The 16,188-nt window shown below is 59.7% G+C and overlaps 1 protein-coding gene across 8 annotated transcripts in view; it reads left to right on the plus strand.

Annotated features, from left to right (window-relative positions):
- Positions 1-16,188, plus strand: part of SLC12A7 (solute carrier family 12 member 7) — an 80,326-nt gene that overhangs the window by 38,781 nt on the left and 25,357 nt on the right. For 4 of the 8 annotated variants that reach the window (XM_074329130.1, XM_074329132.1, XM_074329137.1 and 1 more), the window contains exons 2-4: positions 11,094-11,191; positions 11,679-11,801; positions 14,863-15,009. In XM_074329130.1, coding sequence (XP_074185231.1) covers positions 11,094-11,191; positions 11,679-11,801; positions 14,863-15,009 — 368 coding nt within the window. Of the gene's footprint in view, positions 1-6,700; positions 6,832-11,093; positions 11,192-11,678; positions 11,802-14,862; positions 15,010-16,188 lie in introns of those variants that run through there. The other 4 variants (XM_074329131.1, XM_074329133.1, XM_074329134.1 and 1 more) reach the window with 3 other exon arrangements.

A 16,188-nucleotide genomic window follows, 5' to 3' on the forward strand; every position in this document is an offset into this window, starting at 1 on the left:
AAGTGTGGCTGAAATCAGGAGAGAAGCGCCAGGTTGTTCTTGGGTTTCCTCTTACCTCCGACCAGGGGTCTTGACCACAGCCAGACGGGAGCCGGTGGCGGTAATGGGAGCTGCCCCCGGGGGCTTCTCAGGCCTGCCGGGCCCTGAGGTCGGAGAGGTCAGACCAGGAGCAGCCGCAGCCGTAAGAGTCAGGGAGTGTCAGGCTGTAGGGCTCCCCAGGGGCCCGCCATTTCTGGGGGGTCGCTCTTCAGACTGAAAGTCCTGGAAACACATCCTTCTTTTGGGAAGAAGCTCTCGGAGCTGTGGTCCCCAGAATGCTTGTGTGTGAGCGTGTGTGTGTGTGCGTGTATCCGTGTGCATGCACAGTGTGTGTGCCTGTAGAAGGGTATTAACTTGTGTATGGGAAGTGGGTGTGTTCGCTGTGTGCACATGTGTGCCTGCACATGTGTTCTGTGTACTCACATGTATCTGTGCGACTGTTCTACATATGGATGTGTTTATGGGTGCATGCGTGTGTTTTGTGTGTGTGTCTATATCTGCATTTGTGTATTCACGTGTGTCTGTGTGCACACTGGTGTGTATGCTGTGTGTGTCTGTGTGTGCATGTGTATGTGCTGTGTATCTGCATGCTTGTGTGTGTGCTGTGTGTGCCTGCGTGTGCATGCATGGACGTGTGCTCTGTGTGTGTGTGTGTGTGTGCATGGACGTGTGCTGTGTTTATGTGCTTGCTGATGTGTGTGTGACTACTTCCCGGGACTTCCCAGCCACTTTTGATTTGCCGTTTCTTTGTGTCAGTGCATTTTGGTAGCTGAGCACCTGGCACTGTCCTTGCTTTCTAGACAGTGCGAATGTCACACTTAAAAATGTGCCAGAGGTTGGGTCTGCAGATGGCGGGGCTGAGGGCCCTGATGGCGAGATTAGTGAGCGGAGGCCGTGGTCCCGGCTGAAGGTGCATCTGAAGCCTTCCTGACCCCGCCCACGGTTCCCCAGGTCGCCTCATGTCTCCCACGAGAGCCTCCCTTTCCCCAACAGTGGGGTGCTGTGGGAGACGGTGGGGGAGCCCCATGGGATGTGCCTGGTTAGTGGGGGAGTAGAGGGACACAGTTGTGCCCAGTGGGCTTTAACCTGAGGCTGCACTGTGGGCCCCTCTGACCTACGAGGCTGCTCACACCTAGTGTCACAGGTGCTGGGGACAGGATGTCTTTGATGCTTTCAGAAGTGAGGGCTGTGCCCCAGTGGGGAAGCCTTGAGGATGGAGTGTAAGCGGCCCACCTGCCTCCCCAAGTGGGATGTCCAGCCAGATGCTGGGTGCACATGGATGTCACCTGTGTGGGGAACCCAGCGTTGGGTCAAGCCAGGCCTACGCCTGTGTTGGAGCCCAGATGCGTGAGTTGGGGACCCTGCTGCCCCACCTGGAGCGTTAGCCTTAAGTAACAGGCTTTGTTAGTGGTGGGAAGCCGGGCGGGGAGCACATGGGTGTGAGCGCAGAGGAGGGTGTGAGCCGGGCGGGGAGCGCACGGGTGTGAGCGCAGAGGAGGAAGGTTTAATTTGCTCAGTGGAGCTTCACACCTTGGGAAGCAACAGGTCATCCCCATGAGAGGCAGCGACTGTCCCTCAGGCCAGGACCTGAGGTGCAGCTTGTAGAAGGGACCAGGGGCCACCCCACATGGGGAGCGCCCACATCCTGTCCCCTCAGCTCACCAGGTCCTTTCTCAGAGGACCCCGGCACTCTCCTAGGAGCCGCCTGGGGAAGGCTCGTCAGTTCTTCCAGAAGACGCCACTGCAGAGGGAGTGCTGCAGCAGCTGTGGCCGTGGTGGCCGGTGGCCTGTGGGTGGTTCTTGTCCTCTCAATGCTTCCTCTGTTGTGACCACAGAAGGCGTTTCTGTATCAGCCAGAAGCTGTAGGAAGCTGGGCACTTACAGCTTCGGGCTTTCTTGAGCCCCATGGGCACCCCGCTGGCCTCCATTGCCAGGCTGCTGGCTTTCAGCTCCCAGCATTGATACTGGCTGCAAAGCAGGGAGGGCAAAGGGCAGAGGCCAGGGGTCACCACTTAAACCGCTAGGACCATGGAACCAAAAACCCTGTTGTTCCAGCTCAATCCCGTCAGACAGGACCCAGCCACTGGGAAAGGGGTGTGGGGTGATCTGGGGTCCGGCTGATGGGGCTGATGGGACGCACTGTAGGTCACCAGAGGGCACTCTGCTCTGCTGGAAGTGCCTGGTGGCTACAGGGGACACCGTGTCCCCCCACGTCCATGCCTCGGTGCAGGTCCCTGTCCAGTGCTGGGCACACCTCTATCTTGGTGGCAGGAAGGGGAGATGGCTGATGATGCTTGCCCAGCCCAGCCCACTGGCCCTCGGGAACGCATCTGGCCCTGAGTCTCACAGGTCACTCTGCTCCTCCCTGGAGCCATTCTGGGAGGGACGGCGGTGAAACCCCATGTCCGAGCTGGAGGAGGAAGGTGTGGGGAGGAATGTGCTGGTTACTCGGGGAGGGGAGAGTGTGCGTGGACATGGGGGGCTCGTGGAGGTTGCAGCCACAGAGGGGAGGACACAGTGCACTTGGGGTCCTTTTGGGCTGCTGGGCTCTGACCCCGTGTCCACAGCTGACCACCACGGTCCAGGCTCCCAGGCCATGGCAGGAAGGTGGGTCTGCTTTGCCCCGAGCCCGGGCGGCCTTGCTGAGTCCCAGTACCTGCCAGCTTCTCTGGGCTGGGGGGTCGTTGCCTGCCGCCCTGCAGAGAACTAGATTGCATTTGCTCAGTAATGACAGGGACACACACACTCAGGGACGTGGACCCTGAGAGCCCATGCAGTCTCCAGGGTGACTGAGTCCAGGCGCGTGGCCTGGGGGTGGAGGCTGCTGTCCTCTAGGCTGGCACTGTCCCCAGTCACTGTGTGACGTTACGGATGCTGGGGTTCAGTTTGCATTTCAGGGAGCCAGCAATGTGGGCATCAAAGCCGATGCAGGAAAAACTGATTCAGGGTGAAAAGCAAGCAGAGGCTGCCTTGGCACAGGTGGGGTGCTCTGTGTCTTGTGGGGTCTGTCTCACAGGATGCTGGTGGCTGCCCCTCAGCTGGACGGGAAGGGCCGGTGCTCGGGGTGTGGCCGTGGGGCTTCGCAGAGCGTCTGTTGGCCGAGAGTTGAAACGTTTTTGTAATGAAATGACAAGGTGAAGACAGAAGGTGTGCAACCTCGTCTGGAGCATGCCCACCACTGCCTGCACTCTGGGAGGAGGGTGGCGCTGCTCAGGGCCCCTATGCCCCGCCTGTGCCCGCCCCGAGTCCCTGCTTCTCCAGCAGCAGGTGCTGGCCATCTGGTCCGTTCCTGGGGGAGCTCGTCTGGGGTCTCAGTGGGCTGCAGTCCGGCTGCAGCTCTGAGTGCTGGGCTGGGTCAGGCCTGCTGACCAGTGGCCGTCGGTCACCTGGGTGTGCTGGTGTGGCCTGTCTGCAGGGCCACAATCTCTGGGGATAGCTGGTCCTGTTGAGCTTGTTTAAAAGATGCTGAAGGTGCGGGAGCACACGCGCTGCTGAACTCTTGAAATCTTGAGGGGAACAGCAGGTGTGTGTGGTCACTGAGGCCGGGCCGTGCTCTGCAGAGGAGTAACCCACCGAGTGCTGGCTTCTTGGGCTGGAGAGCCAGGTCTTCAGGGCGTGGGCTCTTAACGGGCCGCTCCTACTTGCTGTAAGGAGGGGCAGTGGCTCCTAAAGCTGGGAGACCTTGGGGCTGGAGGGAGGGCCTGCTGAGCGCCCTCCAGCCTGGTGAGGGTCATTAGCCCCGTGTGCTGAGAGCCGCTGCCGGCCTGCTGGGCTCTGCAGCCTGTGGTCTAGCCAGCTGCCTGCCTTTGTCAATAAAGTTTCATTAGAACATGGCCCTGCCGTTTGTTCACACACTGTCTTGTCTTTGGAGCCTGTGAGTGGTTGTGAAGGGACGGTGTGGCCCTTTCCAGAGAAAGCTTGCCAGCCCACGATCTAGAGCATTCTCCCCCTTGCCATCTTTCCTGACTTGGACATGCTTGAAGATCTGGGCCAGGTGTCTTGCGGAATGCCGCAGAGCTTACACGTGGTTGTTTCCTTGGGTTGTTTTCAGGAGAAATGCCGTGAGGCAAGACAGTGCCACGGGGGTGTTCTTGTCCTATGACTCCTGGGTCCTGGGGTCCACCTCCCGCCGCCGACGTGACCTCAGAGGGCCCCTCCCCTTTGGAGTCAGTGTACGGGCCTGGTCCCCACTGGTTTCAGGGTGTCTCTCGGCTTCATGCCTGGACCACTTAATACGGGGTCACGAACGGTGGTCTTCTGACTCGTGTGTGGCTGTTTGCCAGCTGCACTTGTCTGTGTTTTCCATGCCTCGGTTCTTAAATTTTCTCTTTGTGGTCCCACCAAGACGAGAATTATTATTATATTATTTTTTTAAACTTTTATTTATTTTAAGTGTGTGTTTCCAGGACCCATCAGCTCCAAGTCAAGTCGTTGTCTCAATCTAGTTGTGGAGGTGCAGCTCACTGTGGCCCAGTGGGGATCGAACCGGCGACCCTGGTGGTACGTGCATCGCGCTCTAACCAACTGCACTAACCGGCCGCACATGAGAATTATTTTTACTTGATGAACTTTCCGTCTGGCGCAGTTCTGGACTTGAGGGGCGCGTGGAGGTGCGGCAGTGTCCCCACGGGCCCGGTACTGGCTCCCCACTCGGCGTGGCTGTCACACCGAGGGCCAGCTCTGCGTGTCACTGCCCACTGTGCTCAGCCGTCAGTGTCTCACCTCGTCCCCAACGTCCTGCTCTGTCCCCAGACCCCACACTGCACTCAGCGGTCACTGCTTGGTGTCCTGTTGGTGCCACAGGCTGTCAGGCTGCCCTTGTTCTCGGCTGCACGGCTCTGGAGTGGGGGTGTGCTCAGGGGGGGCTGTGTCTGGTGTCCTTAGACTACACTGGGATGTGGGTTTGGGGAGGAAGCCCCCACAGGGAATGTGCCTTCTCGTCCCATCGTACCCAGGCCACCCGCCGTCCCCAGGGCTCCCGCCACGGATGAGACCTTGATACCAGCTGAGGTGTATTCGTTGGGTTTCTGTCCATATTGTCGCTTTTTTTCTCTTCCCACACTTGATTAATTAGAAATGAGTATGTAAGTCCGTCCTCTCACCTTTTAAGTTTTTAACAATGAGGGCCATGTGGTTTTATGAATTCTTTTTATTCCATGTTGTAGCCAGTTGTCACTGTTTGTCTTGCTGCCCAGGTCCCCCCTGTATTTGGGACAGCTACTGCTGTGGAGTTGGTGGTGGGCTGAGTGTTCAGTTTCCACTTTTAATTAGGTGGTGGGTGGTGGTGGTGTCCCCTGAATGCTCCTAGGGCTGGTGGCCTTCGGACGGTCAGGGAGCAGGGGCCGCTGCTGCCTGCTTCTGCCCGCTGCTGCCAGCTTCTATGGGACCATTAAATGTGCATTTTAAAGGCCATCAAAAGACTAGTTACAGGAATTAGCTGCTGTGTCATAGAGAATCAGAGGTCTGTCCTGAGAGCTCATCGAGAGCCCAGCGCTGGCCAGGAGGCCGAAGTCCAGGCCGTTGGACAGTGGGCGCTGATGGCTCGTTGCCCTGTGATGCTCTGTGGTGCCTGGTGGTGTCTGGGCTGTGACGGCGGCCTCTGCGGAACACACCTGTCCCAGCTGCTGCCGGGGGCTGTCCCGGGAACCATGCTCAGCGCTCAGCCAGGAACAACTTCAGGGACCCAGCATGTGTTTACATGATATGTTTCCATAATATCTCCCTGTTTCACTCCATTTTGGGGGAAATTCCCTTGTTTTCCCAGGGTCACTGGGAGCCTCAGTGCTCTTTCCTGTGTGACACCCACAGCTTGGCTGTCCTTTGGGGGGCAGCTCAGGCCACTGGGAGTCCACCCCAGCATGGCCTGTTTCCCGGTCAGGCTGGTGGGGGGAGTGCAGTGAAACCCATACTGACTTGTTCTGGTTCAGATTTTATTGGCTGAGGGTGTGTTTTCTCAGTGACGAGAGGAGCCCACACCAAGCCACAGAGGGAGGAGGAAGGGAGGGCGGTTTCGGGGAGTCTTCCTGGGACGGGCTCTGTGTCTGTCACCCCCCTGCCGCAGGTGTCACCTTACGGAATCGGAATCCTTGAGGTTGGGCCTGTTACAGTGCTCCCCCGCCCCCTCTGCATCCAGTGGGCACGGCTGTGGCTGTGACTCGAGCTCTGCAGCCCCCCAAGATGTGTCGGAAGGGTCACGGGCTCAGCGTGAACTGTGACCTTCCACCTCATCGCGTTGTTTTTCTGTGTGGTGAGCGACAGGTGGTTACATCCAGATTGTCAAACCAACAGATTGTAAAATTATTTCTGTAAACGTGAGGTGAGCTGTGCGCCTTCAGTCCGCAGGTGTGGAGAGTCAGAAGTGGGTTTCTTGGGGGCAGGAGGAGGGAGTGTGGTTGGGGGACGGTTTGGGGTTAATCCTGTGACCTCTGGGCCATAACTGATGAAACATTTGACTGGTGGACACCAACTGTCCCTTAGATGAACCGTGGCGGGCTGTCTGTGCCGCGTGCACACCTGCCTAGGGACAGCAGATGTGGGTCCTGCCCTGGGGCTGGCTTAGCCAGGACACCTGATCCAGCTGTGGGGCCCTCCCTCCTCGCAGGGCCCTGCACAGGCCGCCGCCCTGCTGCAAGGGCACCACTGGGGCACCCGCCCTGGAGGACACAGTGGGGCCTGCCTAGGCCGCCTCTGCCTGCCCTGCAGTACCTGCACCCCAGGGTTCCCTCTGCTCAGGCTTGTGCTGGGCCCTTGTCACCATGAATGAGCGGAGGGAGGACAGGGGCGCAAGCCCAGGTGAGTGGCCTTGAAGCTTGCATGGGCCTTGGTCAGAGTAGAGTCCCCTGCCCTTAGAGCTGTGGTGGCCCTGGCAGGGTTGTGCCTGGGGAACAGGAGGGGGTCTGAAGCTGGCTCTGCCCTCTGAGCCCCCCACGTGTGCAAAAGGATCAGGCCCGAGGACGTGGGCAGCTGCCACCCCGAGCTGTGTGGCAAGGCTCCCCCGCGACACGAAACACGAGCCCCAGGAGCCCGGCTTTGTCCAAGGTCGTGCAGCCAGGGCAGGCTGCCTCAGCGGAGGGAGAAACTGAACCGGGTTTCGACCCCTCCCTCCCTCCCTGTCGCTCAGGGCTGTCGGCCGCCTTGGGTGGCCTGAGTGTCCTCCAGACAGAGGCGGGTCTAGAGAGAGCCCTCTGCACCTTCCATTTACTCCAGAGACACAGTCGGGAACTGCTGCTCTGTCAGCGGCCATGATTGTTATCACCAAAGTAATATGTTGTTTCCAGAAAAGGAGCCTGGGCAGGAATCCGCTTAAAACTCCAGAAGGAAAGAGGGAGGGAGGGAAGGAGGGAGGGAGGCCGGCGGCCTTGACCCGGCTCCTCTGTGGGGCTGCTGCGGTTTAGGGCAAGGAGCTTTAGCATTATTTCTTTTTTTATTTGAGAATGTTTGTATTTTCTCTTTTAACTTTATTTTGGTGTAACTTTAGACTTCGGAAAGTTGCAAGAACACAGAGAATTTCCATGTGCTGTTGGCCCGATTTGCCTGAATGTTACGGTTTTGCCACGTTGGCTTGTTTCTCTCCCTTTCACTCACTTTTCTCCTGAACCGTTGACAAGAATGGGTGTGTTTCCCATAATCTCTGGTGTCGTCGCCCAAATCAGAATTCTCACCGACTGAAGGTCTTGTTCACTGTTCACATTCCCCAGTCAGCCCAACAATGTCCCTTATCTAAAGCATTGGGTGAGGCGCTGCATTCCATCACCCATTCCCGTGTCCTTCCATCTGGAGCTTTCCACAACCCTCCTTCAGCCTCCGTGGCACCGGCCTTTGTGAGCAGGTCCGGACGTCCTGTGCGTGGTCCCTGTTTGGGTTTGTCTCAGGCTTCCTCACGATCAGACTCGGGAACCCAGCAGTCAGTGTTGCGCTCTGGGGGTCCGTCCCCCGACCCTGATGTTAGCCTTGACCCCTGGTGAGGTCCACGGGTGGCGTGTCGACTGGAGCGCCTCGTGGGAGACGTGGGCCCGGCTCTGTGCCGTTTGCTCCAGCTTTCGCCCCGGGCCCAGTGTCTGCTGGCAGTTCTCGGCCAAAGTGGTCATTGTGGCGATCAGTCCAGTGGTGACGTGCGTGTCCCTGCTCCTGCTCAGTGACTAGCTGGCAGCAGGGCCTGGGGCCTGGGAGTCCTCAGGCGGACAGAGCGGCGCAGAGCATGGGGCGGGGCGCCTGCTGCAGCTGTGGGTGCTGAGGCCTGGGCCTCTCCAGTGGAGGAGCCGGGAGGCTGTGGCCAGAAGGGTGTGGAGCTGAGGATGTCGGGCCAGGTCAGCGGGGCAGGGGCAGGGTGGCTGCTGTGCCCTCATGGCGGCCCTGGAGGCTCCCTGCTCCTCTGTCTCCCTCATTCCGTTCCCTTGTTAGGGGACAGGACATAACCTAGAGCCTCCTCGGGGGACACACTGGTGGACACCCCCTCCCTGAGCCCTGGCAGGGTCAGGGACGCCTGGCTCCTTGGGCTTCTGTCAGAACGCCACCCTGACAGGACCCCCCGCTAAGTCCATGCTCAGCCTGGTTGGGGCTCCCTGGGGACAGAGGACAGCGTGTCCAACGCTCTTCCTGGCCCCTTCACTCGAGAGCCTCCTGGTGGGGGGTTGGATCATAACAGGACGCCTGGTGGTCAGAGCCTGGGCCTTTCCCTGCCATGACCGCGGCTCCCATGAGGCCGTTTGGTGGCCGTGACACAGGTGGGCAAAGTGTTGGGGGTACTCGGGTAAGGTACAGATGGGGGTGCAGGCAGCGCTGGTGGCCCCAGCCTGCAGGCCCCTGTGTGTGCTTGCTCTGCATGTCCCTGCTGGCAGCTTCTGGGGTGGTGGCGTTGGCGTCCCTGATCTATGCAGTGGGGGTGCCAGAGGGTTCTGGGCTCAGTAGCACGTATGGGTTGCCATTAGAGTGATGCTAGTGGCTCTCTCTCCATTTTGAATTCAGAGCACGTGTTGGGGCCTGTGTTTCAGGATTTGGGAGCGAGCTCGCAGGTTGGTCAGGCTGAGCCCTGTGTGGGCCTCCTGACGCGGCTGCAGTGACCTGGTGGCCTGGGTCAGGCCGAGCCCTGTGTGGGCCTCCTGACGCGGCTGCAGTGACCTGGTGGCCTGGGTCAGGCCATCCTGACAGAGTAGCCATGGAGATGGGGGTCCCAGGTGTCACCTGAGGGCCGTGTCGTATGTGTGGATTCCATGACACCCCATTGCAGGATCTGCTCTGAACGGCTCGGGGACCGACCGCAGGTGAGGCCACGGTGACCCATCAGGATTCGGGGTGCTGTCACAACAGAGCTAACGCACTGTCTGTGTGGTCCTTGTTGCCTTGGGTATTTCCACGTCACTGACAGTCACAGGCCAGCAGTCAGTGGACTTCCTGTTAGGCTGTGTGTCCCCGGGAGTTCCGGTGAGGCGTTGGAGGGTCTGTGGCCCGAGAGGCAGGCGCTGGGACTTGCAGCTCCTGAGCAGGAGGCTGCACGGCTCCGTCTTACCTGAGCCCCGCCCCCAGTAGGGAGCTTTAGGAAGTCAGATCAGCAGAGACACCGTTGCCTTGACCCCAGCCCGGCCGGGAGCCCCACTTCACCTTGGAGCTGCGCTCTCAGAGGCTCTGTCCTGTTGTGTGTGACGCTGTTTCCTGTTTGTCATCAGTACCCGGGGGGTCATGCTTCAGGGCAAACACAGCCCGTCTTCTAAAATACATGCAGGGTTTTATTGCACGGTGAACCCTAATTTAAAACCAGGTTCCCAGTGATGGCCACGTGGTTATTGAGCAGGTTTCTCCTTGTAAAACTTGCTGCCTGTTTGGTCTGACAGTGTCTGGTTGATTGTGGGAGGAGGCACAGTCGTGGTGTCTGCCAGAGCCCGTGCCTGCTGGGGGGGCCCGCTCCCCGCCCCGGCAGTGCCCCCAGGACTGGCCCATCCTGGCTCTCTGTGAGCCCCACTGTCGGGGTGCTGGGCCTCCCAGGGAGGCCACTGGGCTGGATGCAGACAGACTTGCAGGGTCCGGGCCGGGGTCCTGGGTGCTGCATAGCCTCTGTCCTGTGTGAGACCCTGCACTCAGCCCAGCCCCGCCAAGGTTTTCTACGTGACGTTCCAAAGGCACCACTAAGGTAATCAGTCTCCTGTGAGTCCCATCTTCCATGTGGGGAAACTGAGGCCAGGGGTCCTGGCTGTGAACCCAGCAGCTCTTGACCACTGGCAGCCCGAGGCCCTGTCGTGTCCCTCCGTTGGCAGGGCCCCCTGAGTTGGGCGGCATGATCAGACACCCACTTGGGGAGTTCCCTCCGGAGGCTGCATGAGTCCTGGGACCTGGCTGGCAAAAGCTGGTGTGACAGGCCTGTGGTTTGTCCATGATCCAGTGACAGCTCCAATGGGTATGCTGAGGCCGGAGTCACTCTTCCAGATGGCTGTGGGACAGCTAAGCTAAGCTGCTCGGGTCACCCCGGGCATGAACAGGTCTGGTCCCCATGTGGGTGGACAGGAGACTAGTGGTCATGTCAGCGGGTCCCCGGGGCGGGTGGTCCCTGGGCTGCGTCTCTGTCCCATCGTGCAGACATGTCTCACGCTCACCATGGCTGCCAAGTGGCTCCAGGGCTCGTCGTGCTGTGTTGGTGGGGAGTCGTCCAGGCTCTGGCCTGTCCTACCTCTGGTGGACGTCAGCCCCAGGCCCCTCAGGACCTGAGCTGAGGAGGGAGACCCAGGGCGCCTGGCCAGGCAGCGCCCCGAGTGCAGGGCAGGGGGCCACAACCTGGGACCTCATTGGCTGTGGTCCTAGGCAGAGACTGATGTGTGAAGGTTTCCTGTATGTCTGTTCTCAGAGAAGGAAGATTGTGGCCACACGTGGCTCTCGGAGCCCAGCGTCCTCACCAGCACCCACTCCGTCCTCAGGCCACAGGCGCTGGCCTCTCCCCGGTGTCCTGCACTTGGCTCAGCTGTGGGTGTCTGTCACCGGGAGGCCCTCCCTAAGGCTGCCGTCCCCCTGGTTCCCTATTGCCCCCATCTCCTTTCAGCTCCTAAAACTGACCTGAACTGTTTCCCTAGCAGGAGATGGGCACTCAAGAGAAAGCAGCCCAATCATTGACAATGGTGAGACGGAGAGAGAGAGTTTCTTTGAAGGGAGGAGCATGGCGCTCTTTGAGGTAACGTCCACTTTCTCCTGCAAATAGCCGGGCACAAAGTAGCTGTAATGTGGGCCGTGGCCTTGAGACCCCCTAGTCTAAGGGTGAACTGGGGCCAGGCTGCCTGACTGGGCACCAGGTGGTGACGCTCGTGGTCCCTCAGCTGACCCCTCCCCATGAGGTGCCTCAGGAACCCGTCGGACAGGCTGAATCCTGGGCCATCTTGGGGAGCCCTGTCCCCCTTGCTGGGTGGGTAGCCCTGCTCACTGTGCCCTGGAGCCTGACCTCTGGCCCTTGACCCCTGACTTCAGACGGGCTGTGATCAGGGCCTGGCTGGATCTATAGTCTTCAGGACCAGGACAGAGCTGGGCTCCAGATGGCCCTGGAGGTAGATGGGCTCTTTGGAGCGTCCACACAGCAGGAGTTGTGCCGGGTGGTTGGTCTGGTGGGTTTGGGGCGTGTCAGTTAGGGATTACGGTGACTGATTCCATGTCTTGGTCCCAAACAGGAGGAGATGGACAGCAACCCCATGGTGTCCTCACTCCTCAACAAGCTGGCCAACTACACCAACCTGAGCCAGGGTGTGGTGGAGCACGAGGAAGCCGAGGAAAGCCGGCGGCGCGAGGTCAAGGTGCGCCACGGCCTGCCCTTTGTTCAGTTATAGGCCACTTCGTCTCTTACCGTTGTCCCAGAAATTTTATTTCTTAGGCATTTATTTCTAGGATTCGATCCTAAAAAATAAGCAGAGCTGCCGTGAGGATTTGTGTGGAAAGGTTTTCCGGGAAGGTTTTGTAAGCGGGCTTAGGAAAGCACCAAGGGGCTGGGGGCTGCCCAGGACGGAACAGCCAAGTCTGCCAGCTGTGTTTCGCGACTTCGGACGAAGCCACAGTGAACAGGTCACATTGAGTGTCTCGATGGGAGAATGATGTGTGATTCTTAGTTTTGTCTTATTTCCTTTACTTTTTAAATTATCTTGCAGTATGTATGTTACTTTAAAATCAAAGACACAGACTAAAAATTAAAAAAAAATTTAACCACTAAGGGAGACCTCCCAGTGCAGGCCCCAGCTTCCAGAGGTCATGACGCACCCTCTTCCTGCCTTCCTTCCTCTGAAACCTTGAAAAAACTGGCTTTTCCCAAGTCTCCTCTTCTGATCACCTCTTCCGCAGATGGCTCACTCAAGGGTGGAAATCGGCTTTTCTTGATTTAAAATGGTGATTTCCCCCCTTTATTTCCCCTAACGTGGCTCTGAGAATGCCACCCGAAGGTCCCTGTGTTCTGAAGTAACAGAGACATAACGGGGACATGGCCTCGCCATCCAGCTCCATCTACCTTCCCGGCCAGAGGGCAGTGGCCTCTTCAGCGGTGGTGTGTCCGGACCACACCTGTCCCGCTTCCCCTGCCAGGACCTTCTTGGCTTGTCAGGGGCTTGTAACCACCCTGGGTTTTCATGGAGCCACGGCCTGCCCTGAGGTGGGGGACGGAAGACGCTAGGCCCAGGTGACGCCCTGCGGGAGGTCGCAGCTGTGGATGCATGTCCTAGGTTCTGGTCTGGCTCTGCTGTGGGACAGCTGTCCATCTGTCTGTCTGTAGGAGCTTGTGTCCCAGGGAACTGCCAGCCTGCCTGGGTCCCAGTGTTTCTGGAACCAACCCTTGGCCTCAGCTCCTGGCCCCACCCAGGCCCCCACCTGCCGCTGCAGCTCCCTCCGGGCCACATGGCGCAGCCCAGCAGGTCACAGCCGCCTTGTGGCACAGACAGAATTGCAGCCCCAACCCCTCGTAGTTTCTGTTGAGATGTAACCTAAGTGACCAGCCTGGTACATCTACATGGCCCGTGGCATGGACCCACTGCCAGATGGGGACCCCAGGAGGGACGGCCACCCCGTGACCCTTAGCACAGCTGTGTGTCATTAGGTGGGCAGGTTTCGGTTGGGGTGAATCCAGCTGCCCCACTTAGGCCTGAGTTGAAGTTCCCTGGGGAGTGGGGGCAGGGGCCACCCCTCTTTGTCCCTCTGACCACCTGAGCACAGGCGCTTGTCCCCAGAGATAGGGCGTCGGTTCCCCCCAGGCGCCGTCTCCAGGGCCTGGTCCCTGCAGCCTCCTGGGTCTCAGTGGTCAGGTGTGTCCTTCAAAGCTGCCTTTTATGAGAACTAAGGTCACGTGCCCGCTGTGCCCTTTCGGGAGACTCAGGAGCCTGCCAGCCGCTGCACAGAGAGCTGGCCCCCAGCCCACGTGGTGCCTGAAGCCGGGCGATGCTGTGACTGGACGGTCAGCTTCAGCCTCCGTGCTGTTTTGTGACGACCTTGTGTGCTCCATGAGACAGAGAACAGCGGCTGCACTTGCCCAGCATAGTTGTCACCTGGTGTAGCACTCGCATTTTCATACAGTTTACGTTACCCACCCTGCGTCAGGCGCCAGGCCCACTTTTCACAAAAGCACAGGGTCCCGTGGGTGGGCAGGGCCGGGGCTGAGGACACTGGCCTAGGAGTGCCAGGGCACTTGGGGCGCAGGCGTTAAAGCAGCCGGCCGGAGCCCAGCACTGGCGCTGTGAGCTGTGCAGGCTTTTGGACCCTCTGCCCTTGGCTCCTCTCAGGGACTGGGCGGCACTCAGGTCATTGTCCCTGGGGTCCTAGGATCCGTCAGAGCTCGTGGCCCTGTCCCTTCTGTACTCGACCGCTCTGTTGTCACCCCAAGAAACCCACCTCCTTCCTTTAATGGGGTTCAGTCTGTTCTTCCTTGTGCATCGGCCCTCGGCTGCCTCCCTGGGGCTGGGCTGTGTCCCCAGAGCCGCAGGGCTGCACCCCTCAGTTGCCACATGAGGCCCTTGTTTTCGGTCATCGTTGTCATTCAGGAAACGTTTTCAAAGCAAAGCTTCCCAGGTTTCCTTTTTTTTTTAAATTTTACCTAAATTCACACGTTTTCCTCATTAAGCAGCATCTTGTCTTTATAGCCAGATGTCCCCAAATCCCAAGTGTCCCTCCTGACTGTGGTCATGCTGGCTGTCGTCCAGGTTATGGACAGGGTGGGGTGGGACCACTGGGCCTTTCCTCGGGCTGGTCTCTCCAGGCTCACTGCGGACGCTCCCGCCTGGGCCCCTGGCACTTCCCCACCTGCAGTTCCCCATGTCCAGGCGGCACGTCTGCCTTTTCTGTCTGGCTGTGGACTGTGGGGAGGGGCTGTCCAGTGCGCTCACACACATCCTCTGAAGTCTCGCCGGCATCCCTGGTCACTCCGTCCACACAGGCCGGACACGGTAGAGTTGTGCCTGGCCCTGGTGTCTGTGCTTTCTGTGGCTTTAGGTTCACGCCCATGAGGTCCTGAGCTCCTGGAGCCCCAAGCTGCAGTCGCATTGCTCAGAGCCTGGCCCTCCTCCCTTTCCCAAACTTTCCCCCCTTCCCGCCGTTCCCCTCAGAGGACGAAGGCCCAGCCGGGCTGCTCCCTCTGCTCCCTGGTGATAATGTGGGTCTGGCCCCTCCTGGAAGGCCGCCTGCTCCTGGACGGCTGGCGTCCTGCTCTGGTGTTCTGGAGCCTCAGGTCACTCTGGGGGGTGGTGTCCCTTCAGCCATTTTTCTAGGTCCAGGCAGCTGAAGCTGGTTCCTTTCCTCGTCCTCCGGGCCGGAGGGCGGAGGTGGGGCTGCAGGGCGGGCTGGGTGCCCCATGCAGCTGGCCTCCCGGGGCCTTCTCTCCCGCAGAGCCCGGGCATGGGCACCTTCATCGGCGTCTACCTGCCCTGCCTGCAGAACATCCTGGGCGTGATCCTCTTCCTGCGCCTGACGTGGATCGTGGGAGTGGCCGGCGTGCTGGAGTCCTTCCTCATCGTGTTCATGTGCTGCACTTGCGTGAGTGAGCCGCCGGCTCTGGCGCTGTGTGTGCCCCGGGCATCAGGGCCGGTGCTGTGGACCACTGCGGGCTCTGGGGGCCTGGTTTCCGCGTGCGTCCCGGGTCAGCGCAGCCCCTGCCCAGAGCCAGTGTGAGCACGGCGGCTGTGGGGCGTCTGGTCTCGCTGGTGTGCAGAAGGGCTGCGGGCGTCTGGGCAGCTGGGCGCTGCCGTGGCCGCTGTTGCCACTTGCACGGTCCTGCTCTTGGACCAGGTCCTCTTCCAGTTGGAGCCCTCTGGACATTTCAGGGACCCCGTTTATAGGAAGGTGACTTGTTGAGCCCCAGACCCACACTTGGCCTCCGCGCCTGTGTCCCTGTCAAGGACACAGATGCTCTTCTGTCCAGCGTTCTGTCACATCTCGTTTAGTTCCTCATCCCCTGCTCCCTGGCCGTGCTTTTCCTACTGTCTTTTATTCTCGTTATGAGGAGGGTGATTAAACGGTTCTGTCACCATGTGTCACCTGGAAGAATTCAAACATGCAGACGAGCGGGAGTGCCCTGGGCCCCAGTTGGTCCACTTCCCCTGCACCCTGGGCTTCCCAGCACCCTGGCCCGCGGCCTTCGCGGGTCTGTGGTGGGGTCAGCTAAACCGCCTCATGGTGTTCTCCTGTGCCATGATGTCGGGAAGTGTCCGCAGTGATTGCCACGATTAAAGGATAAAAAGCAAGACAGAGGCGAGGTCTTGTCCAGGCAGCAGAGACGGTCCAGGGGGCACCTGGTCACTGGACTCACTGGGCCTTCGCTTTCCCAGCTGTGGCTCCTGGTCCTTTGGTTGTAGAGTAATTGCTCCCCAACCCACGGGTGTGGCTGCTTCCTGAGCAGGTGGTGAGAGCTGGGGCAGGCCCACCCTACACAGGCTCTGGCAGTCTGCCACGGGGGCGGGCACCCAGGCAGGGTCCCCCTTGAACACCCCACGGGGGTAGCACCCAGGCAGAAGTGGGCCCTTCACTGTGGGATGGGGTTATCAGTCACGTCTTCTCTGGGCTGCCTGTAGGAGCACAGCTTTGGGGGTTAAGTGGGGCAGAACACGGGGTTGGGGGCTGCGGTCCTGAGTGTCCAATACTCAGCAGCTCCTTTGTGGTCAGGACCCGGGAAGCGCTGCCCTTGCCGCAGGGGGTGTGTGTGTGGGGGGGGCGCTG

This window comes from Rhinolophus sinicus, linkage group LG03 (assembly GCF_036562045.2).
Source record: "Rhinolophus sinicus isolate RSC01 linkage group LG03, ASM3656204v1, whole genome shotgun sequence".
Taxonomy (NCBI): Eukaryota; Metazoa; Chordata; class Mammalia; order Chiroptera; family Rhinolophidae; genus Rhinolophus; species Rhinolophus sinicus.